The sequence below is a fragment of the Puma concolor genome, chromosome A2 (assembly GCF_028749965.1).
Source record: "Puma concolor isolate L17-30 chromosome A2, mPumCon1.1.hap2, whole genome shotgun sequence".
Classification (NCBI taxonomy): domain Eukaryota; kingdom Metazoa; phylum Chordata; class Mammalia; order Carnivora; family Felidae; genus Puma; species Puma concolor.
The window spans coordinates 15769311-15794600 of record NC_141668.1 but is presented as its reverse complement, the minus strand read 5'-3'; the positions used below and the strand labels follow the sequence as shown (position 1 = coordinate 15794600).

The 25290-nt window shown below is 45.0% G+C and overlaps 1 protein-coding gene across 1 annotated transcript in view; it reads right to left on the bottom strand.

Annotated features, from left to right (window-relative positions):
- Window positions 1–22897, bottom strand: part of ZC3HAV1 (zinc finger CCCH-type containing, antiviral 1) — a 62777-nt gene extending 39880 nt beyond the window's left edge. Inside the window, exons 1-2 of the mRNA XM_086688998.1 lie at window positions 22173–22897; window positions 4405–4540 (exon numbers count right to left, since the gene is read on the bottom strand). Coding sequence (XP_086545124.1) covers window positions 4405–4540; window positions 22173–22480 — 444 coding nt within the window. The 5' untranslated portion in view covers window positions 22481–22897. The remainder of the gene's footprint in view (window positions 1–4404; window positions 4541–22172) is intronic.
- Window positions 22898–25290: the final 2393 nt, after the last annotated feature.

The following is a 25290-nucleotide window of genomic DNA, read 5'->3' as shown; positions in this document are numbered from 1 at the left end:
AAGGGCAAGTAAAGAAGGTAATTTTTATATTTCTTTTTTTTTTCTTTGAGAGTTAGACAGAAATGAGCTGGGGAGAGACAGAGAGAAAGGCGGGGAGACACAGATTCTGAAGCAGGCTCCAGGCTCTGAGCTGCCAGCACAGAGCCCCACATGGGGCTTGAATTTGTGAACCAGCAAGATGGCGACCTGGGCCAAAGTTGGGCGCTCAACCGACTGAGCCACCCAGGTGCCCCTATATTTCTATGTAAGTAGAAATATCTACACATCTAGCTCTGCAGACATGCAGTTCCTACTGAAAAGAGGGCGTAAGTGCTTCTTACTGAAATACTGTCATGGGGGCCAGACCATATGATGCAGGACTGCAAGACGCGGATTTAAAAGTCCGCAGCCCGGGGCGCCTGGGTGGCTCAGTCGGTTAAGCGTCCGACTTCAGCTCAGGTCATGATCTCGCGGTCCGTGAGTTCGAGCCCCACGTCGGGCTCTGTGCTGACAGCTCAGAACCTGGAGCCTGTTTCAGATTCTGTGTCTCCCTCTCTCTGCCCCTCCCCTGTTCATACTCTGTCTCTCTCTGTCTCAAAAATAAATAAACGTTAAAAAAAATTTTTTTTTAATAAAAAATAAAAAAACAAAAAAATAAAAGTCCACAGCCCTACAACTGGCTAAGTGATCTCACCTGAATTACTTACTCCCCAGCCTGTTTCCTTTGCTGTGAAGGAGGAAAATACTTGCTCTGTCCACCTAACCCAAGATGTTGAGCAGATTAAATAATCAAATACGCAAATGTGCCGTGCAAAATATAAAATGGGCTACAGATGTTTGAATCATTACATAAAGAACCCTAAGGATGAAAACATTTATCAATGGTTCCAAGAGACTGAGCAAACCACCTCATTGGTTGACTGATTTATCTGGGCACAGAGACATGAGATTCAGACTCTAGCCAACAATTTAAGTACACAGACAACTTCGGAGACCTGATTCAAACAGGTATCATTGCTATAGAGCCTATGATCCAGAGTGCAGACTCTACACCATCTGTGCTCCAGGTGTGGTCCCTGGATGGGCAGCATTAATTCCACCTGGAAACTTACATGCAAATCCTCAGACACTTCCCCATATCTACGGTCAGAGTCACCGGAGGTGGGGCCAGCACTCTGGCTTAACAAACGCTCCAGGCAATTCCGATGCTCACTAAAGCTTGAGAACCAGTGTCCTTGAGGCTTGGGCAGAAAAACAATCAGCAACTTCACAAATGCCACTTTGGCTAATAATCCTATGACGGTCCTAATGAGTAAGTTAAGAATGCTCCTGCCTTTATTAGGCCAGAACAAATGACAACAGGTCTTCCTTTCATAAGTACGTTGTAATTTTACAAGCTTATATATCCGGAAGTCAGGTTTGCCGGATGCTTTCATGTTCTCACAGGTCAAGGCAAAGTGACAAAGTGTGAATATTTTAAGGTTTTAGGACAGGAGTGTGTCTTGTCCATTGCTGCCTCCAAGATTTAACTCAGTGTCTACCACTTGCAGGCGCGCCTAAATGTTAGCAAAACAGCAAATGAAGCAAGACCCAGAAGGATTAAATGCCTTGTCCGAGATCACACAAGTAGTTGGTGGCAGAGTCAGGACTTTGAGAGACATGGAAGGACCACTGTTGACCAACTATTCCTTGCACTAGCTGAACTCTAGCTGATTCCTTCCTGCTGGACCCTTATGACAATATTCCACCCTACTCACCCACACTAGAACACTCCGGTAGGGACTCTCTTGCCCAGCGTTTTCGAACACACACTCATGCTACCAAGGCTCTCATCGATTTTCCACTACAGGACCCAGCCCCTCAGACATCTAGTCCAGGAAACAGGGCAGTCTCTCCGTCTGCAATCTCAGCCCTGACGAATGGCGAATGGCAATTAACTTCGTTAGCCGTGAGCCTCCCAGCCCACTAATCATGGGTACTAAATTCTTAAAAGGGAAAGGTGTCCGTGCCTCCTTCTCTGGACTGTGTGATAAACGATGACAACAGCATTCTTCTAGGAGGACTTTCATAGTGCTTTTGTCAATGGGCTCTTCTGGGATCTCTCAGCAACCGCACCTTCTAGTAGGTTCTTAATTGTTGGCCTCCTCCCTAGAGAATGGAAGAGGTGCCACTGCCCTTATTCTCCAAGGACTTGATATAAAAAGTCCTTGGTGACTTTGGGAGAACTGAAGCAGAGATCAGATCTACTGAGTGACCTTCCCAAACCCCCAACTTTAACACGAGACTAAGGGTGGACCATGAGTCAATGCTCTTCTCAAGCATCCTAACAAGCCTTCATTCATTGTTCCATCACATGAAAGGAAAAGGGAGGGATGCCCCTGTTCATCAATGCGACCTTTAATGAGGTTGGCATATAAGGTACTTTCCCCATGCTGGTAGTCTTGGGGGGCTGGGCTGACACGTAGGCCAAAGACCATAGATATCTCAAGACAAGAGGTCTAAACCTTGGGCTCCTGGAAACGGAGAGAGAGACAAATCCAAGTATCCAGGTGAAAGAATGCATGTGGCAGGGAGAGAAAATGGGGAATATTTTTCCTCCCCTCATCCCGCTCCCCAAACATTTTTATAGAGTGCTTTGCATTCCTATCTTTCTTGAGCTCAGTGGTCAACTCAAAATCACCCCTCTTGTCATAAGCTTTTTCTTCCCTTAGGGAAACACATGAACTTAGAATCCAAAAATGCTTAACCTTCATGGGGCACCTGGGTGGCTCAGTCGTTAAGTGCCTGACTTGGACTCAGGTCATGATGTCAGAGTTTGTGAGTTCGAGCCCCGTGTAGGGCTCTGTGCTGACAGCTCAGAGCCTGGAGCCTGCTTCGGATTCTGTGTCTCCCTCTGTCTCTCTTCCCCTCCCCTGCACTCGTATTCTCTCTCTCTCTCTCTCAAAAATAAATAAACATTAAAAAAAAAAGTTTAACCTTCCAAAGGACCCTAATAGCTATCTTGTCTTATATAAAAGCACATCTGCATTCTAATCTTGCTTATCTTATCTCCGCCCCTTCCATCCATTCTACATGGGTCCTTTCATTATTGTTCTGTGCTTCTCTTCCAGCGTGAGGGTAACATCTCCGCTCGAGGACTCTTCTCAGGCCAGGTACCATTCTTTAAACACCATCCTCCGATTTTCAAGGCAATATTCCTACATGGATGGGGCTGCCATTAACTATCTGCCATTGTCCCTCTCTTTCTTCTGGTAACAGAAGCTTCCAAGTTTTAGATGCACACATGGTTACCTATCCAGAAACTACATTTCCCAGCCTTCCTTTCAGCTAAGTGTGACCATGTGATAAGCTCTGGCCAATAAGATGGGAGCAGATGTGCTGCATACAATGTCCAGGTCACGTCTTCTAAAAAGGAAACTGCCTTCCGCTTATTTCCTCTTTACATCCCTGCTGGTAGGAAAATGGTGACAATAAGAACAGCCTCACTGTACCTGGAGATGGAAGCCACATGTTGGAAGAAAAGAGAGGTTTACCTACTGGCCTGAGTCCCTGAATGACATCGTGGAATCCAGCTGCCCAACCCCTCCACTGGCTACCTGCCTACCTACATCTAGGCAAGACGAAAAATCAGCAAACTTTTTCTGTAAAGGACCGGATGGTAAATGTTTTAGGCTTTGCAAGCCATTTGGTCTCTGTTGCAACTACTCAGCTTACTATTGCGTTAAGAAAGCAGGAATGGACAATATGCAAACGAATGAGTGTGGCTATTTCCAATAAAACTTTATTTATAAAACCAGGTAGCAGGCCATATTTGCCCCATGGGCCATAGTTTGATAACCTTGCATCTAGACTATCAAGTGAGAGAGAAATAAAATTACATTTTATTTGTGGGGCGCCTGGGTGGCTCGTTCGGTTGAGTGTCCTACGCTTGATTTTGGCTCAGGTCATGATCTCACAGTTCTTGCATTCGAGTCCTGCATCGGGCTCTGTGCTGACAGCTCGGAACCTGCTTGGGATTCTCTCTCTTTCTCTCTGCCCCTCCCCTGCTCTCTCTCTAAATAAATAAGTTTCAAAAATTCTATTTTATCTGGATCAGTACATTTTGAGGTCTCTGGTACAAAAGTGCTGCCTGTACCCTCAACCAATATAATATACCCTGTCATCTTCCAAAGCCTCGATTCAAAGCCCGCCTCCTTCCAGGAAGCTGTCTAGATGTAAAGCGTCAACTATTCTTACTACCGCATCTTCAGATCACTTTGCGTAGGAAGGAAATTTCTGGAATCTTTGGGTCACTCAGCAATAGCCACCTGTTGACTGCCATCTGTAGAGCCTGGTGGGAACTTTGAGTCATTGTGTTTCAACACATCCATGACACAATACTGCCAATATTCTCTCTGCTGCTGAAACGAAGGAATCATAACTCACCTCCGGCATAAAAAAGGGGTCACTTTGGACGAGGAGCACTGCTAATTCCTCTTTGTTCAGTCCAGAGAGCTCATGATTTTTCAGGATCTTGAAGTTCTCTTCCGAGAGAACCTCGTGAGAATATTTGCACAGATTCCTGGAAGAAAACGAGAATTGTCAGTGTCTCCCCTTCACAGAAGTTAAGAAAAACAGATCATCCAGGGAACTTTCAGTTATCAATGTCCACATCCCTTGGTTACTAATCCTACCTAAAGAATACACTTTAGGGGCGCCTGGGTGGCGCAGTCGGTTAAGCATCCGACTTCAGCCAGGTCACGATCTCGCGGTCCGTGAGTTCGAGCCCCGCGTCGGGCTCTGGGCTGATGGCTCAGAGCCTGGAGCCTGTTTCCGATTCTGTGTCTCCCTCTCTCTCTGCCCCTCCCCCGTTCATGCTCTGTCTCTCTCTGTCCCAAAAATAAATAAAAACGTTGAAAAAAAAATTTTTTTTAAATAAAAAAATTAAAAAAAAAGAATACACTTTAAAAATATAAATGGATGGGGCACCTGGGTGGCTCCATCAGTTAAGCTTCAGACTCTTGATTTCATCTCTCTCTGCCTCTCTCTCCCAAAAATAAATAAATAAACTTTTTAAAAAAGTCAACGGGAAAAGAGGTTCCATTTCTCAAATATTTTAATGGCACACAATTATTCATCGCTTTATTTCTCATATGCCTTATATACCGATGCATACCTTTATGATTTGTGTGGCTGCAAAGTAATGGAATAAGCTCTTAGCTGTAGGTGTCAAACGACTCTACAGAAGAAGAGGCAGAAATCCCCTTCACTCTAAGGCACTGATGATCTACGTCCACACCGTCCAAGAGGACACACTCATGACGATGGAACTGTTCTAGAACCTGAGCTTTCCAAATACGGCCACTGAGAACTTGAAACATAGCTAGTGAGACTCAGGAACTAAATTTTCTATTTTACTTTATTTTAATTAATTTAAATTTGAATAGCCACGCGTGACTAGTGGCTACCATGTGGATGGCAGAGACTTAGGTTCCCGGTGTTAGAAGTGCAGCGGTAGAATCAGCGTCACCATCGCCTGGGAGCCTGTCAGAAATTCAGAATTTCTGGCCCCGCCCCAGTTATAATGAATCAAAATCTGCCTTTCAACAGCATCCCCAAACGACTTAATGACATTAAAGCCCAAGAAGCACTGATCTAGAGCATTGAAAAACCCTGACAGCAATGTTGTTTTCATTAGACAAACATAATTTGACAGTTATCAGTGTCCACATAAGTTCATTCCACTTTTAACTTAAATACACTACCAGTAACTGTTGCCAAAGCCCTCAGATTTATGGTATTGATAGTTACTAACATGACGGGAGGTTAATATTTTCTAGTTGGCACAACCATTATCAAATTGTCAGGTGGTTAGGTAATGGCCAGATTTTCACTATAAAAACAGCTACCTGGCTACAATTACCTTTGTACAAATAACCTTCCATCTTCTACGGTATTTTCCTGGGATTTACTCCTTTGGGAGTATTGCCCCAAAAGACAGTAATTTTCTTGGCAGCTTGTGTTTCCTTTTGATCTACTGCTCTCCAGGAAACCTACCAGCAATCTGTGGCTTTGTCTCTTTCCCTGCAAGCACATTAACAAGGAGTTTTATCACTTTTGCTACTTCAGTAGGCATGAAATAGACTTAGGCTTTTAATTTGCACTTTATTAACAAGGCTGAATATTCCCAAATGTTGTCTTGATGCTTGTATTTCCTTACTTACTCCTTTCTTTCCTTCCTCCCTGTTTGTTCATCTCCTTGTTTATTTCAAATAGCTTTGCATTTTTTCCCTTTTTACCAAGAACTTTAAGGTGGTTGTTGCTGAATTGTTTTATGATCAGACCCTTCCAACCTGCCTTTCACAATTTTAATACTTGACTCTTGATTTTAGCTCAGGTCATGAGCTCATGGTTTGTGGGTTCAAGTCCCATATTGGGCTCCTCACTTAGCAAGGAATGTGCTCGGGATTCTCTCTCTCCCTCTCTCTCTGCCCTTACCCTGCTCTCTCTGCCTCTCAAAAATAAATAAACTTAAAAAAAAAAAATCTTAAAGAGTAAAAGTCCGGGGTGAGTAGAGCATGCGACTCTTAATCTCAGGGTTCTGAGTATGAATGAGCCCCACATTGGGTGTAGAGATTACTTTAAAAAGTCACTTATTCAAATGCTGCTGTCTGTGTGTAAGGCATTTCTGAAACTCTCTCGAACTGCCTTCAGATCTAGCTATGGAATCTCCTAAAAAAAAAAAAAAAAAAATCACAGAAATCACGGAATCAACGACTTGTGTCTGCTACCATCTGAGCTCTTAAAACCCAACCAGCCCTCCCACGCACTTTGCTTCTTCGAGAAGTCCAGCGCAGCTGGTCAGGCTCTGGTGACAGTCTCTATCCTAGCCATTTTCTCAGGCAGGCCCTTCTAGGTCTCTGGCGCCTCTTGATAAAGCTGACATCGGCTCTCTCAGCTTATTTGGGGGCTCTATGGTTTCAGATAACTTCTCCCAGCCCTCAGCACCTGGGCTAAGGCCAGCCTAAGCCCTCAGCAACTGGGCTGAGACTTCACCTTATCACTCCTCCCACCCCCGTGGGGGGGGGGGGGGGGGGGGAATCTGAACAGTATCTGTGGCTGGGAGGGCCCAGCCTCCAGCCCAGGCAGAAAGCCCCTCCATTACCAGATGAACGTGAGACTCATTAAGTATAAGGCTTCTCATTCTACAGGCCATTCTCATTAACGACCCTCGTGGTAGGGAGCTGAAAATGACCTCGGTTGAAACAAACACACCACAGCTAGAAGGTTCCGCTGGTCTGTCTCAGAGATCCCTGACAACTGTTACTTGAAAAGAATTTAGAATCTTCACTTTCCTCTCAGCTCCAACCCAGATATCCTGAACACCGTGCCAAGACTATGTCCCCCTTTGTATGGCTAAATAAGGGTCATAGGAGGACAGAGCTCCTCTCCTGCTGACAGCGAGAGGCAGCCTTGGTCTAACCTGTCCTAGCTGAGGAGGAGTGGGGCACTTCCAAGGTCCCCAAAGTCGACAGTTCCTCTAAATAACTCAAGACCACCAGGCAGCCCAATGGGTCTGCCTGAAACCCGGAGTCAGTAGGCTTTTCCGAGCTCACCCACGACACTCCTGCCTGAAGGAAGAGCCCCAGCCAGCACATGCTGCCCTGGCCGGGTCCTTGCTGCGGCCTGAATGAAGGCTCAGTTTCACTCCTCATTTCTCTCCACCCTCAGGCAAACTGCTCATTCCTCCAGACTCATGACACTCACCTGCCACCCAGCTTCAGTCTGCAACATCTACGTCCACCCTCTCTGACCTGCAGGCTCCTCCATGGGAGGCCCTACTCCATTTCCCCACATTCCCTAGATGTCTCCCAACTCCTCAGGGGCTTTCTCTTTGCCCTAATTTCAGCATGCTGGGTCAGCCTCAGGGGTGGGGCGGTTCAAGCTCACCTGTTTGGGAGTTAAGCCCAAGAGTACAAAACCCAAGGTTTATTGCACGTTTACTGAGGGACGGCAACTCTGCCTCTGTTATTTAATATAGTCACCACAATAATCCTATGAGGTAGTGGTTTACTTTTTACTTTGGGAGACTGAGGCTGGATAAAATGGGAAATCAAAGGTAACTCCAAAAAAGGGACCCCAATCTAAAAAAACAAAAAAAAAAAAACAAAACAAAACAAAACCTAATCTGGTAAAAACAAAAACAGATTGAAGCTTTTACAAACCCGAAAGGGAAAAAAAAAAGAAAGAAGGAAAGGAAAGGAAAGGAAAGGAAAGGAAAGGAAAGGAAAGGAAAGGAAAGGAAAGGAAAGGAAAGGAAAGGAAAGGAAAGGAAAGGAAAGTCATTCTGGCTTATTTAAACCGCTATTCCCCACTATTAAATGGAAAATCAAGAGTGGAGTAGGAGAGAGAATGCACAGAAATCACATTAAGGACATCGCATGTAGCAAGGACACAAGAAACGATAGAAACTATTTCTTACAACTTGCATTGAGGAGACAATTTCAGCCGAACCGGTTGCAGTTAGAGCCGGATGGAGGTCATGTTTTAGGTTTCAGGTGGCAGAACCTTCCTTCCCACTTTGTGCTGACCACTCTGCCCCAGCTCCAGGGCCCTAATGTTGACCAGGAGGCTTAAGTGGGGAAAAAGAGTGAAAATCTGCCATGGCTTCCTCGGGTTCTCTAAGCCAGTGGTTCTCAAAGTGAGGTTCCCCCCCCTCCCCCCCACCAGCGTCACTGGAAGGTTGTCAGAAATGCAAATTCTCAGGTCCCATCCCAGACCTACTAGTTGAGTCTCAAACTCTTAGTGCGGGTCAGAGTCATCTAGAAGGTTTGTTAGAGGGGGAGCCTGGGTAGCTCGGTCGGTTAAGCGTCAGACTTCAGCTCAGGTCATGATCTCGTGGTTTGAGAGTTCAAGCCCCACGTTGGGCTCTGTACTGACAGCTGGGAGCTTTGGAGCCTACTTCAGAGTCTCGGTCTCCTTCTCTCTCTGCCCCTCCCTCGCTTACATTCCCTCTCTCTCTCTCTCTCTCTCAAAAATAAGTAAGTAAACATTAAAAAAAATTTTTTAGAAGGTTTGTTAGAACACAGGTTGCTGGGCCCCACCCCGAGGTTGTGCTCCGTAGGTCTGCGCATGTCTAACAAGTGCCCAGGTACTAAAGCCGCTTGCTGCTGCTGGCTGGCTGGGGACATTTGCCAGTAGAGGCTCCAGCTACCTTCTACAAAGGACAGGGGGGCCTGCAGAAGGCGGGGGCACGGCCACAGAGAGTCCCCACCTCCCAGCACAGAGACGAGCTCTCCCACAAACCATTATGAAGTGCTCAGAGGGAAAGCAAGTGTTGGCACAATTCTGCCTGTACTTGGAGCAGATAAACTTCAAACAGCGTGAGTTGGGGTGGGAGATGATAACTTTTTATAAAAAGGGCAAAGATGGCCTTGAAAGAGGCAGAATGGTCTCCGCTTCAGGGATCTCAGGCCAAAGCCTACAAACAAATGACCTTTTTTCACTTTTCCCTTCCAGCCGCAGAACAAAATGTTATTTTAACCCTGGCAATAAATCCTCCCCCGCACCTAAGATGAGGTCTGGGCGGCGGAGTGCCTCTCATCCCTGGCTACGCACAATCATCAACCAGGGAGTGTTCAGAAATACCTAAGCCAAACCCTCAGAGCCTGATTTAATTTGACAGGGGGTGGCAGGTGATTGTACTGTGCAGTCACAACTGAGAATTGTTAGTCGGACTAGTCAGATCAGAATCTAAGGGAGGTTCCTGAATTAGACGGTCACCTCCAAGCTCCGACGCTTAGCTCTGACGCTCTGGTAAACACAGAGCCGGCCCTGGACTCAACAACCAAACCGACGGGAAAAACATACCAACCTAAGGGAGAGTCTTGTTTTTTGACAGTGATGTGTCTCCAAATACCCCTTCCCTTCTCCCACTAGCCCCCTCAGCTCCCCAACACCTTGTGGGGAGGGGCTGATAAAAAACAAAGATACAGTTGATTTGCACAGAAAACAGGAAATAGCTCATCGTGATGTAAACCAGGTGAAAAAGGAACCAGGATGTGTGAAAGATAAAATCTAGAGAACGCTGATCTAAAGAATAAAATGTCGCCCACCCATAAAAGCCCTAATGAAGTATTATTTCAAAGCCATGAGACTCCTGTTCGCTCTGTTTGTACAGCTGATGTTCAAGGTTAAGTTGCCATGTGACTAGAGGTAGGGATGGCTCAGTGAATCCGGAAGCCCTAGTAAGATGGCGGGGGAGAATCAGAGCAGACGAATAGAAAGCGCAGGAACAGGATAAGGGACGGTGTGGGGGAAGAGAAAGCATGGAGCTGAAGACAAGAACCGGCTTTAACCACAACTGTACTACCCAGAACACACAAGGTGCAAAGAAGAGAAGGTCGACTGACTGCTGCCACAGGGTGAGCTCAAGGCGTACCAGCTGCAGGCCTCGGCCTGGGGACAGGAATGTACCTGGTTGGCTGCAAGACTCTGGGCAACGGAGGGTGATAGGAGGATGGGGGCCCACAGAGGATGGGAGGGGTTGGGGGGTGCTGAGGATCTGGGTGTAGTCTATTGTACCAAGGGTGAGGCACCCCCAAATCGTCTCTCTGTTATTGCAGACAATGCCCCAGACTCCAGCACCCTTAGTACCGCCCATTAGAATCACCTAGGGACTTCTAAAAAATGCCAGTGCCCAAGCCATACTCCATACCAATTAAATCAGAATGTGCGGGGGTAAGAGCAGGGCATCTGTATTTTTTTTTTTTTTTTTTTGAGACAGAGGGCGCAAGTGAGTGAGGGGCAGAGAGGGAGAGAGGGAGGGAGAGAAGGAGGGAGAAAGAGAGAGAGAGAGAGAGAGAGAGAGAGAGAGAGAGAGAGAGAGGCAGGGCTCACCTGAAGTGGGACACAAGCTCACGGAACAGTGAGATCATGACCTGAGCCGAAGTCAGATGCTTCACGACTCAGCCACCCAGGCGCCCTGGGCATCAGTATTTTTTTTAAAGATTCCTCAAGTGATTCCAATGTACTGCAAAGGTTGGGACCCATCACCCTAAGTCCACATCAGGGCTGAGAAAAAGCACAGGAAGGGTAAAGCGTTGAGAGGTGGTGGTGGTGTCACCAGAATGTTCACAATTAGAGAAAGTGACCCACAAGACTCCTCTCCTCACACATACCCCCTTTCTCCTTCTTCCCCTGCCATACTTCCCAACATAAATCCCTTTGGAAATTAAGACAAATGTTAAACTAGAGGGAAAAAGTAATAAACTATTTAACGGTGGTTTGAGGGTTCCTTTCGCGAGAGAGGAAGGGGCAGAAGCCTCTAGAATAGCCTACTCTTTGCCACACAAAGCATGTGCTCCATAAATATATGCTGATGGAGGGGGCAAGAATGCCCCAGGCCTCCTGTAGGTCTTGTGGTTCTATCACAGAAGAGTAACTGATCGGTCACCCTAACCCCGGAGAAAAGCAATACTTTTTTCAACTTGTGTTCAGCCTGCGCTAAAGAATCCATGTCATTTCTCTTTTATGCCCTCAAATGCCGAAGCCACATGAAACCTCGTTTTTGCAATCTACCAGGAAGCATATCGGTGCTGTTTCTGAAAGTGTGGTTCACGGACCCCTGCAAAACAATCTGTAGGACGATGGGGAAAATGCAGATCCCCGGGCCCAGCCCACCCCTCTGAACCAGAATGTCTGATGTGTGACAGGGAAATCTGCATTTTCGTAAGCCCTCCCCAAGTGATTCAGATATATATCAAAGTCTGAGAAGTACTGCTCCAAAGCTGGGTACCTACTATCCACCAGGGGCTACCCAAGGCTGATAAACTCAGGGTACAGGAAAAAAATGTTACAACTCTTTACATGTATTTCTTACCTAAAAAAGTAAAAAAAAATATTGCCTGGGCTATAAGATGTGGAGGAGTAGGGGAAGATGGACCAGTTAACTCAGAAGGTGCACAAGATAGCCTTAGGCCTAATAGAAATTTTCTACACCTTGATCGTGGCAAGGGTTACATGGGTATATATCCGTTTATCAAGACTCTGCAACCTGGATACTTTTTTTTTAATGTTTTTATTTATTTTGGGGAGAGAGAGACAGAGTATGAGCAGGGGAGGGACAGAGAGAGAGAGAGAGAGAGAGAGAGAGAGAGAGATTGGGAGACACAGAATCCGAAGCAGGTTCCAGGCTCCAAGCTGTCAGCACAGAGCCCGACACGGGGTTCGTGAAACTCAAACTCACCAACCGCGAGATCATGACCTGAGCCGGAAGTCGGACGCTCAACCGACTGAGCCACCCAGGCGCCGCGCAACCTGGATACTTTAAATGGGTGCATTTTACTGTATGTGAATCACACCTCAATAAAGTTGATTTTAAAGTTCTTTTAAAAGATAAAAAAGTGAGGGGCACATGGGTGGCTCGGTGGGTTAAGTGTCCGTTTCTTGATTTCCGCTCAGGTCATGATCTCATATTTTGTGAGATCAAGCCCCGCACCGGGCTCGGTGCTGACAGGGCAGGGCCTCTTGGGATTCTCTCTCTCACTCTCTCTGCCCCGCCCCCCCCAAAAATATTTTTTTTAAAAGATAAAAAAGTGAGTAAATATTTAATATACAAACTACGAAGTTACACGTTAGTTATGTGATTTTTTAAGTAAATATATTTATAATAGGAGTCCATGCTCAAAATGTTCTCTATTGACAGGAGTCAGGAATCAAAATGTTTGGAAATTACTCCCCTAGGTGACTTGTTAACCTGATGCTCAGAGTTGGTCTGAAATGGATGAAAATCTTTCTGAAGTGTGGCAGAGCCCAAAGGACAGTGAAACGGGTCTCCATTCTCTCCTCGAAACCTGAGTCCAGCTCCTCTGTTCCCGCTTGTTTGAAATGATTTCTCCCTGGGCCTGAAATCCTAGGTCCTTCTGGATTCCTTCACTCCTTCTCCACCCCCACCCTGGAGCCTTGCCAATTGCAGAGTAGCCTTTAGGTAGAGATCAGAGATACCCGTAAATATGGTCAGGACCAGTAAGCAAATGAGAACCCTTTTATGGGAGGAAAACAAATCTGTATTTAGTTTCACCATTTAATGCTATCTCTATACTATGTAAAAAGTAGAAAATCTATTGTTATCAGATGCTTCTCTGTCACTTATTTAACATTTTACCAAGATTCATAGGGCCGCTTATAATGTCGTTATGTTTCTTAGCTGAATTTCTGCAGAAAGCTGCAGAAATCGAAAGTCAGATTCGGCCAAATGAAAATAAACATGAAACAAATGTGAAAAGAGGATACAAATTCCCAAATGATTCCTACGGGCCCCACACCCCTCTGGGCCCTGATGTCACAGAAAACAGCAGTCTCTATGGCCATCAGCCTAACTGCGAGACTCCACGGACTGAGGACAACTGGTAACAGAAGGAACTTCCAGAAAGACTCCTCGGTAAATACGCCACACATATGACAGGTAACATGCAAAAGTAAAAGGCAAACCTTTGAAACAAACATTGTGCTAAGTGAAAGAAGCCAGACACAGTGGGACAAATACCGTAGGATTCCATTTGTAAGAAATATCCAGAAAAGGCAAATCCACAGAGACAGATTAGAGGTTGCCGGGGGCCGGGGAGAGGGGAAGACAGGGTGACTACAGATGGGTATAGGGTTCCTGTTTGGGGTGAGGAAAATGTTCTGGAACTAGATAGCCGTAATGGGTGTACAACATCATGAATGTACTTATTGCCATTGAACTCTATGCTTTTTTTCCCCCAGTTTGAAGGTCATTCTTTTTTTTTAATTTTAATTCCAGCATAGTTAATACACAGCGTTATATTCGTTCCAGGTGGATGTTATAGTGGTTCAGCGATTCTAACATTACTCAGTGCTCATCAAGGTAAGTGTGAACTGTAACACTTGAAAATGGTAAAAAAATAAATAAAGACCATTACAAGCAAAAAATAAGACCAATAAAATGCAAAAGAAAAATGAAAGATGGAAATAAGAAGCAACTGCTAAGAATTAGGCGCCAAGTAAGGGAAACATAAATTTGAGCATTAGGTCTCAGAGCGGCTGGAGACCCAGAAATATGTCATAAGTTAAAACCACGATGAGGTAAGATTTCACATTACTTGTATTGGCACAAATTTTAAAAGGCTGACGATGTCTCCTCCAGCCAGGCTTGCAGGTTTTTGAAGGCCACAGCCTGCAGCCGCCTCCTTTGCCTGGCAAAGCAATAAAAGCTATTGTACCTCTTTATCTGTTCCCCGCCCCGCAAAAAAAGGCCGATGATCGTCAAACGGCGAGGATATGAAGCAAGGGAATGCTCATAATCTCCCAGTGGTAGTAAAACCTTGTATACACACTCGGAAGACAAGTTGGTACCATCTCCTAAAACTAAAGATAAACGTAGAAGTTCTACTACTAGACATCTAGGGAACTCTTGGTACACACGGAGAGACATCCCATAAAATTCAACGCATCAGGGTTTGTAACAGCAAAAAATTAAAGACAATCTACATTTTGATAATGAGAAAACATTGACATATAAAGTGCACACATTTCCTACAAAAGAAAGCTCTGCATTTCAAAGAACTAAAGCAGGGGACTCGGAGCAAAATGGAGGTCCATGCAGCAAGTGCCCAAATGTTGAAAAGTAAACAATCGAGCTCCGAAGTGGTTCAATTAAAACACGTTCCATCTTCCTGTCTCAATAACATACTTTCATAATGAGCTGGAAAGCCAAGTTCGAACGGAGAATTCTCAGACTCCACCAAGTTCTCTGGTGGATATAGAAGGATATAGAACAGTGGATATAGAAGGGATATATAGGATATAGATAGAATAGGATAGAGGAGGATGAAGAAAGTCGGCCCTGGCTTGCAACTCTGGCCTACCACTTCTCTCTTCTCACCCGCGGCTGTGTCCCACACTGCTGGAGCCATCATACGGAGGCAAGCCAGCCTCCTACATGATGCCAGCCGCATGTAGGAAGACCTGGGGAAGAAGCCATCCAGGCTGTGGCAGTGGGTTCGGGAATTCCAGGGTCCCAGAAACCCAGAGCATGGTCTAGAATGAAAGTGGGGACTAGAGGTTCTAGAAGGCCTTATGGACTCCTCAAAGAGTGAGTAGGGACACAACTAAAAGAGGGCCAGAACTAGGGTTGTGAAGCAGAGGCCCCAGGGCAGAAGACCATCTTGTCCAGGTCTCCAGACGGTACAGAAACATAAACAGGGCTCTGTACATTAGGGGTGAGTCTCAGAATCATCATGTTGTGCACACAAAAGCAAATTAAATCCAGTATTTGCACACCTAGTATTGATATCATTTATAGGCTTGAAACCAGGCAAAACGATACGAAATATTGCTTAGAAAGACACACTAGAGGCACCTGGGTGGCTCAGTCGGCTGAGTGTCCGACTCTTCATTTCAGCTCTGGTCATCATCTCGCGGTTGTGGGATCGAGCCCCACATTGGGCTCCACGCTGAGCGTGGAGCCTACTTGAGAATCAATCTCTCTCTCTCTCTCTCTCTCTCTCTCTCTCTCCCCCTCTGCCCCTCTCCCCTACTCGCTCTCACTCTCTCTCTCTAAAATAAGTTTTCAATTCAAAAAAAAGAAATGCACACATATATTTAAAAAACAGTAAATGTGTGGAAAAAATAAAAACCAAACTCAGACCTGTATCAGTATGATTGCAAATTGGTACAGCCACTACAGAAAGTACAGAGATTCCTCAAAAAGCTAAAAATTGAACTACTGTAGAATCAGCAATCCCACTTCTCGATATATATCCCCCCAAAAATGAAATCAGTATCTCAAAGAGATACCGGCATTACCATGTTCAGTGTAGCATTATTCACAGTAGCCAAGATATGGAAACTTAAATGTCCATCAACCGATGAATGGATAAAGAAAATGTGGCACACGGATGCAGACACAGATATACAGATATGCCAAGGAATATGCATGATTCAAAAGAAGGAAATCCCACATGGATAAACCTAAAAGACAGTATGCTAAGTGAAATAAGCCAAATACAAATAACTATATGCTCTCTTATACGTAGAATCTAAAAAGTCACACCCACACAAGATCAAATGGTGGTTGCCAGGGACTGGAGTGGGGAGTGGGGTTGGTAAGGGGATCGCGGTCAAACGATACAAATTTTCAGTTATAAGATGAACAAATTCTGGAGCTCTAAGGGACACCATGGTGCCTGTAGATAACAATAATGTATTCTCAAAATTTGCTAAGTTGATCAGAAGTGTTTTCATCATCAAAAAAAAAGAGGGAAAATTGATGAGGAGATAGATAGGTTAATTAGCTTGACTGAGGGGAATTATTTCATAATGTATGCATATATCAAAATATCACATGGTGGGGTGCCTAGCTAGCTCAGACTTGATCTTGGGGTCAGGAGTTCAAGCCTCACTTGGGTATACAAATTACTTTAAAAAAACAAAAACAAAAACAAAATACCACATTGTAATACCTTAAATATAAACAATGTTTATTAGTCTATGCTACCTCCATAAAGCTGAGGAGGAAAATAGAACAGTTTATTTATCTCTAGTTATCACATATAAGATGGGGGAGATGATCAAGAAAGAGAATTTGGGGGAAGGGATAATAGCAGTATTGTATTTCTGAAGTTGATTCATGGGTACACAGGTAACTCATTGTATGCTTTATATATTTTCATAAGACTCAAATACCACATAATAAAAACTTCAGAGAGAAAATTATTTTAAAAGTAAACAATTTATGCCCTTTTAATTGGCATAAATGTAAAAAGTCTGATAATACGAAATGCCAGCTGGCCATAAGATGGGGACACTGGGACTCTCAAACATGAAAATATTTGTCAGAATCTAGAAAAGTTGAAACTGCAACCATTCAACACTCAACACAGCAATTCCACTTCGTAATGACCCACTCTGGAAAAGCACCAGAGACATGTATATTCTTGACAGCATGGTTTGTTATAGCAAAAAAAAAAAAAAAGTGGAAATATCCCAGATGCCCATTATTGGAGCAGTAGGCACTGAACTGTGCTATAAATCATATGAAATACTATATAGCTGTTAAAATGAATAAATTGGATCCTTATGTATCAACATGAATAGATCCCCAAAAAGTAACACAGAGTAAAAATTCTGAATACATAAAACATGGGGCGCTGGGCTAACTCAGTCAACCTATCTTGGAGTTGTAAGTTCGAGCCCCATGTTGGGTATAGAGATTACTTAAAAATAAAATCTTTAGGGGCACCTGGGTGGCTCAGTTGGTTAAGTGTCTGGCTTCAGCTCAGGTCATGATCTCATGGCCCGTGAATTGGAGCCCCCATCAGGCTTTGTGCTGACAGCCCAGAGCCTGGAGCCTGCTTCAAATTCTTGTGTCTCCCTCTCTCTCTCTGCCCCTCCCCCGCTCACGCTCTGTCTCTCTCCTACAAAAATAAACATTAAAAAAATTTAATAAATAAAATAAAATCTTAAAAAAATACAAAACAATACATTTTGTGCATATATATATATATATATACACACACACACATACACACACACACAAATGTATGTGGGAGGAAATTATAAAAGCATGGTGGGGCAGAACACACATCATAATCCTAACTGATGTTGCTTCTGAAGACTGGAGGGAATGAGACTAGGAAATAGAAAGTAGTTTTAGGCTTGTTATGGTTTTTATTTTCCTTTAAAAGATAAGCAAAAATGAAAAACCGTAAATATTTATTCTGAGAGATGAGTTGTAATCTTATTATATAGTACTTTCTTTTATAGAACTTTTGTTATATTACATATTGAGAGTATATACATACTCTGATGCTTGTCACATTATTCTTTGCAATTTGGGCGTTTTTTTTTCAATTTATTAAATAGTCAATTAAACCTCTTCCCATCTACCCACCCCACCCAAAGTTACAATTAACCAAACGGGAAAGGCATACAAACAGGAAAGAGCCCAGAGGAAACACCCACATTGGCAAAAACCCACAAAGCTAGTTGAAAACGCTCAGGCAGCCCGCTTTACACAGTTAAACAGTCATGTTTGAAAAACAAAAAACAAAAAAACTTGAATTAATGAAAGGTCGTACTTCACACAGCTACTTCACAACACAAGTGGCTAGTTAAGAAACCGTGCAGTGATCTGGATTCCACAGTAACTGCCAGCTACCTGCTATGCGACCTTCGGTAAATTTCTGAAGAGGTCTGGGCCTGAGTTTCTTTATATTAAGATGGGATTTATAACACCTATCTCGAGAGCTATAGTAAAGACTCTCTTGGATACCATCTCTAAAGTGCTTGTCATAATACTTGATAGCTATTTGTTCAATGAATGGTAGTTATTGTTTGCGACAGACCTGGGATTAGAACTCCACGTGTGGGCATGTATTTCAGTAAAGCAAAATAGAAATATCTAAACTGATGCACCAAAACAAATAAATACCCAACAGTGAAGCAAGCCCTTGTTGACTAACATGTACTGCTAAAAGCAATATAAGAGAAAGACTAGAACTGCAAGATAGATAGGAGAGATCCTATCCATGAATATAAAAGAATTTTTATTTTTATTTTTTATTTTTTTTTTGTTTTAAATTTTTTTTTTCAACATTTATTTATTTTTGGGACAGAGAGAGACAGAGCATGAACAGGGGAGGGGCAGAGAGAGAGGGAGACACAGAATCGGAAGCAGGCTCCAGGCTCTGAGCCATCAGCCCAGAGCCCGACGCGGGGCTCGAACTCACGGACCGCGAGATCGTGACCTGGCTGAAGTCGGACGCTTAACCGACTGCGCCACCCAGGCGCCCCTAAAAGAATTTTTATATAAGGAAATATAAAGGAAATTTACTAAGTCCAGCAAATTGCAAACTGCCCTCAGGCAGAGAAAGGTAATGGTTAAGTTCAATATGAGTATCAATTGGTCAACAGATCCCATTAACCTGTAATCCACAAGGAAAGTCCTTTAGACTTCCACATGTCAAGTTTTAGATGATTTTATGAATTTTCTAAGAAAGGGGAATAGTTTTAAAACATACTTGGAGAAAAAACATATTTTCGAGGTTTTGAGTCAAAAAAAAAAAAAAAAAAAAACCTCCCAAGAGCCCTATTATGAAGACACAATGCACTTTAATGGATTAAAAATTTGTAATTCTCCTATTCAAAAGTGATGAAAAAGGAAATAAAAAATACAACTAGACCAATAAATGTAGTAAGTAAAAATTCATCACTTCACTAATAAGTTTAAACTTATGGTTTAAAATGGTTTTGATGTTTCAAACCACACACACACACACACACACACACACACACACACACCCCACACAAATACCAGAATAATATTCATAAAACAAAAAACTAAAGTTCCTTAAAAAAAAATACTAAAGTTTTTAAACATATTGTGTGTAAGAAATTGAAAGTTTCTATGGGGCACCTGGGTGGCTCAGTCGGTTAAGCGTCCGACTTCGGCTCAGGTGACGATCTCACGGTCGGTGACTTCGAGCCCCGCAACGGGCTCTGTGCTGACCGCTCAGAGCCTGGAGCCTGTTTCAGATTCTGTATCTCCCTCTCTCTCTGACCCTCCCCCTTTCATGCTCTGTCTCACTCTGTCTCAAAAATAAATAAACGTTAAAAAAAAAATTGAAAGTTTCTAAACATACTGGATATGCAACATTTTTAAACAATTATGGATTATGTCTTCATAGGTTTTTTCCTGAAGATTCAAGTCCTATTATAAGATAATCAGGGAAATTTGAATGCCAACTGGATATTAAAGTATATTAAAATTGTAACTGTAAAAAATTATAATTGTTGTACTGAGGTTATGTGAATAAAATAGAGTCCTTACCCTTTAGAGATACTAAAGAATTTACAAAACACATAACCCGTTGGAGCCGGGGACAGGGATGGAGAGGGGGAAATAAATGAAATAAGATTGGCCATATTGTGAAGACTGCTGAATTTAAATGATGGGCACATGGCAGTTCATTATGCTCTTTTCTCTACTTTAGTATATTTTGAAAATATCCAGAGTAAACAATTAAAAGAGAAATATGTATTTAAAACTAAAAGCCAGGGGCGCCTGGGTGGCTCAGTCGGTTAAGCGGCCAACTTCGGCTCAGGTCACGATCTCGCGGTCCGTGAGTTCGAGCCCCGCGTCGGGCTCTGTGCTGACAGCTTGGAGCCTGGAGCCTGTTTCGGATTCTGTGTCTCCCTCTCTCTCTGCCCCTCCCCTGTTCATGCTCTGTCTCTCTCTGTCTCTCTCTGTCTCAAAAATAAATAAACGTAAAAAAATAAATAAATAAATAAATAAACTAAACTAAACTAAAAGCCAATGCTAATTGAAGAACTTAGTAACAAAACAGGAAAGAACCAAAAATAAAATAAAATAAAAAGGTAACGAGGCCTTACAACTCCTTGTTATTCAGTATAGTGCTAGAACATTCTATCCCTTTCTATCTTCTACCCTCCACTCTCCTTTCCTCCTCCCAGATTTCCTGGGTTACTGTGACTTAGGAGGACTCCCTCTACACTCATTCATGATGTACCTCCAACTTAGAAACATACTTTCAAATTGGTGCCTCACAACATATTCAATAATCTTTTTTTTTTTTTAATTTTTTTTCAACATTTATTTATTTTTGGGACAGAGAGAGACAGAGCATGAACGGGGGAGAGGCAGAGAGAGAGGGAGACACAGGATCGGAAACAGGCTCCAGGCTCTGAGCCATCAGCCCAGAGCCTGACGCGGGGCTCCAACTCACCGACCGCGAGATCGTGACCTGGCTGAAGTCGGACGCTTAACCGACTGCGCCACCCAGGCGCCCCAATAATCTTTTTTTTAATAACGGAGCACATTCAGCACTTTTTAAAATTGTTTACCATTTTGTCCTAAACAAACTTTAAGAGAAAAAAAAAACTATCTCATTTACCTCATCCATTTAAAACACCTGTATTTCGTATGCTTTTACTACACATATATTGGGGGTTAGTAATCTACAATTTTTTCCTAAAAATCACAAGATCAAAAGATCCATGGCCACCATTTTGCACACCAAGACATCACTTAAAAGTTTTTAAGAAGGAGCCAAGGGTGAAAAGTACTACTACATCAAGAAAAATTGAGCAGAAGTGCACAGGGAGACAAAACACCGGGAGAAAGACTATGGTCGGAGACAATCGTTCACTAATTGAACAGACGTTCAACCAGAAGTGGGATGGGACGGAACTGGGCAGGAAGGGGACAGGAGCCCTCAAGAGAAAGGCTTGGTGATTAAGGTTGAGAAAGGTGAAGAGGGAGTTGGCCTGGGGGAAAGAAGAGGAGAGTGACTAATTGGCAGCATATTCAGGTACTGATGAGAGGAAGAACCCAGATGAAAGCAGGAAGGCAGGGTCAGCCCGTGTACAAATGGAAGCCATCTTTGGATATGTGACATCTGAACCCTAGGGAGTGAGCTCTCCTAGGGAGACACTGGGAAGACAGGTCAAAAGGCTTAACCCAAATTCGGGGCACACTAGATTTAGGAGGCCAAAAAAAACGAACAAGGGGAAACCCAGAAGCAGCTGCCTGAGGAAAAAGCCGCACTATTTCAAAGTGGTCCCAAGAATGGGCGGTCACCAGTTTGGGCCACCAGGGAGACGTTGGGGCAGGAGCACTGGGAGAGGACACTGCAACATCGAGGAACCTTGAGGAGGCCCTTTCAGGGCAGGCGGTGCGTACTAGCTTCGGAGATCAGAAAAGTGATAATGAGAGGCGCGGAGGCGGCAAGGAATGGACGCCCAAGCGAAAGGGCCAGCTCGCTGCGGTGGAGACGGATCCCGCTGCGGAGGGTGCAACACGCCTAGGAAGGAAGACAGCGCCGAGGGAAAGACTCAAGATTCCAGACAGTGGGGGCGTTTTCCTTCGTTCTCAAACCTGCCTCCAAAAGTTCTAGACCCAGGCTCGCCCCAAAATACTGTATCCCCGCAGTCTTCCCCGGAGCGATATCGGTTGGCCAAATTCCAGAGAAGATCTGGAGGCGCTGGACGGAGGGGAACCGCCACGAGCAGAAGCACGGGCGGGGCAGGGGCTCTCCCGGGGGAGCAGAGAGGCGGGACGCCGGAGGCAGAGACGGTCGGGTACGACGTCCGCGCCCGTCGCGGAGCAGCGGGCCCCCGACGGTGCTCCCAGACCCGGGCCTGGGGAAGCCGCCCCTTCTCCGTGCACTCACCTCTCCGACTGCGAATAGCGGCATCGGCCCAGCAGGTTGAGTTTGCAGAGGTGCAGGTCTTCGCACGGTCTCTGGCAGTACTTGCGACGGCAGACCCGGGCTCGGGTGGTGGCCACCACGAAGCCGGTTACCCTGGCCCTGTCGCCGGTCTCCAGCAACACGAATCGGTCGGGCCCAGCCGCCTCCAGCACTTCGCGGAGCTGCGCCTCGGTGAGCGCGATCTTTTCGAGCAGCGCGTCCAGGGCCATGCGGCCCCCGTGGGCGCACAGGATTTTGGTGATGAAGCAGCACACCTCCGGGTCCGCCATGGCGCGCTGCGCTGGCCGGCCGCGGCGCGGGACGCCGCTCCGGGGAGAATCGAAACTTATAGGAGCCCCGGGGGCGGGGGCGGGAGCGGGCGGTGCTGCGCTGGGCGCGCCCGGGACCAGCGAGCGCGCGCTCCTCGCCGCCGTTAGCTGAGCCCAGCGGTTTCGTTTTCCCGCTCGGCCCTGGGTCGGGAGGCCGGAACTCGCCGACCCGATCCCCGTGCCGGACTGAAAGTGAACCGCGACGGCAGCCGAAGGGAAAGAAAGCGAACGGCGCGTGCGGGTCTGCCGGCGACTTCCGCAACCGCCGGACCCCTTCGCTGGCTTCTTGGCTCCGCCAGGGTGACGTTCCCCAGCTGGGCACAGCGAGGCTTCTTCCGAAAGAATTGAAACTAAAAATGATCTGGGGCCCCGGTGGAGTTTTTTATAAGCCAGCCCGAGTGGCGAATGACGCGAGTCTTAGGAGCCCCCCGGAGGAGTTCTCTGTTCGCCCCACCCATTCCGGGAAAAGAACCGACCCTAGCGAGCGCTCGCCCGAAGCTGGGTGCCCGGCCTCCGCTCTTGGTGAATCTTCTCAACAACTCCAAGGATTAGATGCTGTTATCCTAATTCTGTACTTCAGGAAGTAAGTAACTTGAGTAGACACAACCATTAAGCTGGAACCTGGATGTACCCGAGGTTCTCCAGATCTGGCCCCACGCCCCAGATCGTGGTCCACCTGGCCAGGACCGATGTGCCCTTTCTCCCCCAACACCATGCCCTCTTAAAGAACAGCGATTATTGCTCTCGCTCTTTTTCGTCTTCGCGCGAGCTTTTTGAAGAAACCCCCCCTTCTTGCCACTGTTTTGCCTGCCTGTGATCGGTAACTGGGGTGTCCCAGGTACCACTTAATTCTCAACGGCAAGTGGTCACAGAGAGGCATGCTTAGACATATCCCGAAATTTCAGATGGGTTCCTCTCTTTGTGCGTTTGGACAAGGCCTTATCCCTTGTGGAGACCCTCTTGGACCCCCAGAGCCGGTATAAAGATTGTCTTAAAGTGAAAACATTCGGGCTACAGAAGATGCAGAAGGAATTTTTGCCTGAAATTTTCAATCTCAAAGCAGAGCCTCCTTCAGATACAGCTGCCATTAACCCCCTTCCAAGGGAGCTTCCTGCTAATTCAGCCGCCCAGGGAAGACAGACTGCCCATCCATTAGCATCAGAAAGCCCAATAGAACCTTCCTTATTCTCCCATTGAAGCTCTAAATAAACTCTTTTGTTAAATTGAGATAGATAAACTTCAGCTATTCCAGGACTTTTCCATTACTGGGAGCTCCCCCCACCTCCCAATGTGAAAATAAACCTTGTCTTTTCCCCTGTTAATCTGTCTATTGTCAGTTAATTTGCAGACCCCCAAACACCATATCCAACCCTATCCAAGTTGGAAGAAGAAAAAGGTTTTCCTTCCAACACTCCCAAGTTAAAAAAAAAAGGGGGGGGGGGGGGTGTCATTGATCAGATAGGAAATAAACCTTTTTAAAAAAATTTAAAGAATTCATGGGCACCTGGGTGGCTCAGTCGGTGAAGCATCCGACTTCGGCTCAGGTCATGATCTCCCAGTTTGCGAGTTTGAGCCCTGTGTCGGGCTCTGCTGACAGCCCTGGATTTGCCCAAAGCCCTGCTTTGGATTCTGTGTCTCCCTCTCTCTCTGCCCTTCCCCCACTCACACTCTTTCTTCTTCTTTTAAAACTTGTGTGTATGTATGTATGTAATCTCTACAACCAAGCTGGGGATAGACCTCATGACCCGAGATCAAAATCACATGCTCCTCTGAGCCAGGTAGGCACCCCCATTTTGAAGAATTTCTTAAGTTTACAACTGAATCCTATAAATTAAAAAAAAAAAAATTTTTTTAATATTTATTTTTGAGAGAGAGGGTCATTCTTCAAATGATCAACAGAAATTATCAGTTTGGTAATTCATGGTGGATGAACTGTGTCTCTCAGGAATAGAGTTCTTTGGCATAAAAGCCAGCCAAACATGGGGCCCACACAGGATCATCTGGCTTGTTCCCTCTAGCTATCACTTTCATAATTGTCTTCGATCCAATTGGTCTTATTTGTGTTCTAACAGGTTCCCAGGACTGGGTTTTCACTGTCAAATTCAACATAGCATTTTCCATGTGACCCTTATATTAGTTAGTCGCTCTGAACATGCAAAAGTTAAAAAACAAAAAACTAAAAACTAAAAACTGGTCCCTGCCCCCAAGAAGCTTGTATTTGAGAAGACATGAAAAAAATACTAAAACATAAGGGAATCGGTGGCTAAATGCTGCGATGGGTCTATAGGAGAATGGAGGAGGAAGAGTAGTCTGGCTAAAATGTTGGGAATAGAGGTCTAAAATTCTCAATTCAAATCCATGAAAAACAGTTATAAGGGAAAGTGGGAAGGGAAGAGGCAGACATTTGGGGAAATTTTGAAATTCCTGCTGTCACAGGTTGCATTCCCCTGATAAGGAGTTGAGATGTTCAGACGATTCCCTGGGGTGTAACACTGGAGAAAGCCAAGGGAAGACGTAGACTAGGGCTATGGCAGCTGTCAGACAATGATAAGGATCTGACAAAGTTTGCCAGCCCGATGGGGAGCGGGAGTGAAATGTTGCAGGATTTTGTTTTACCTCAATACCCAGGAATCACTGTCTCGTCGCTTCAGAGAATGAAGAGATGGACACAAAAGAGCAGCCGGCAAAAGTTTATTAGAGTATCAGATTAGACAGTAAGAAGAGTGTGAAAGCTCTCTTTGCACAGAGGAGACATTCGAAAGTGAATGCCC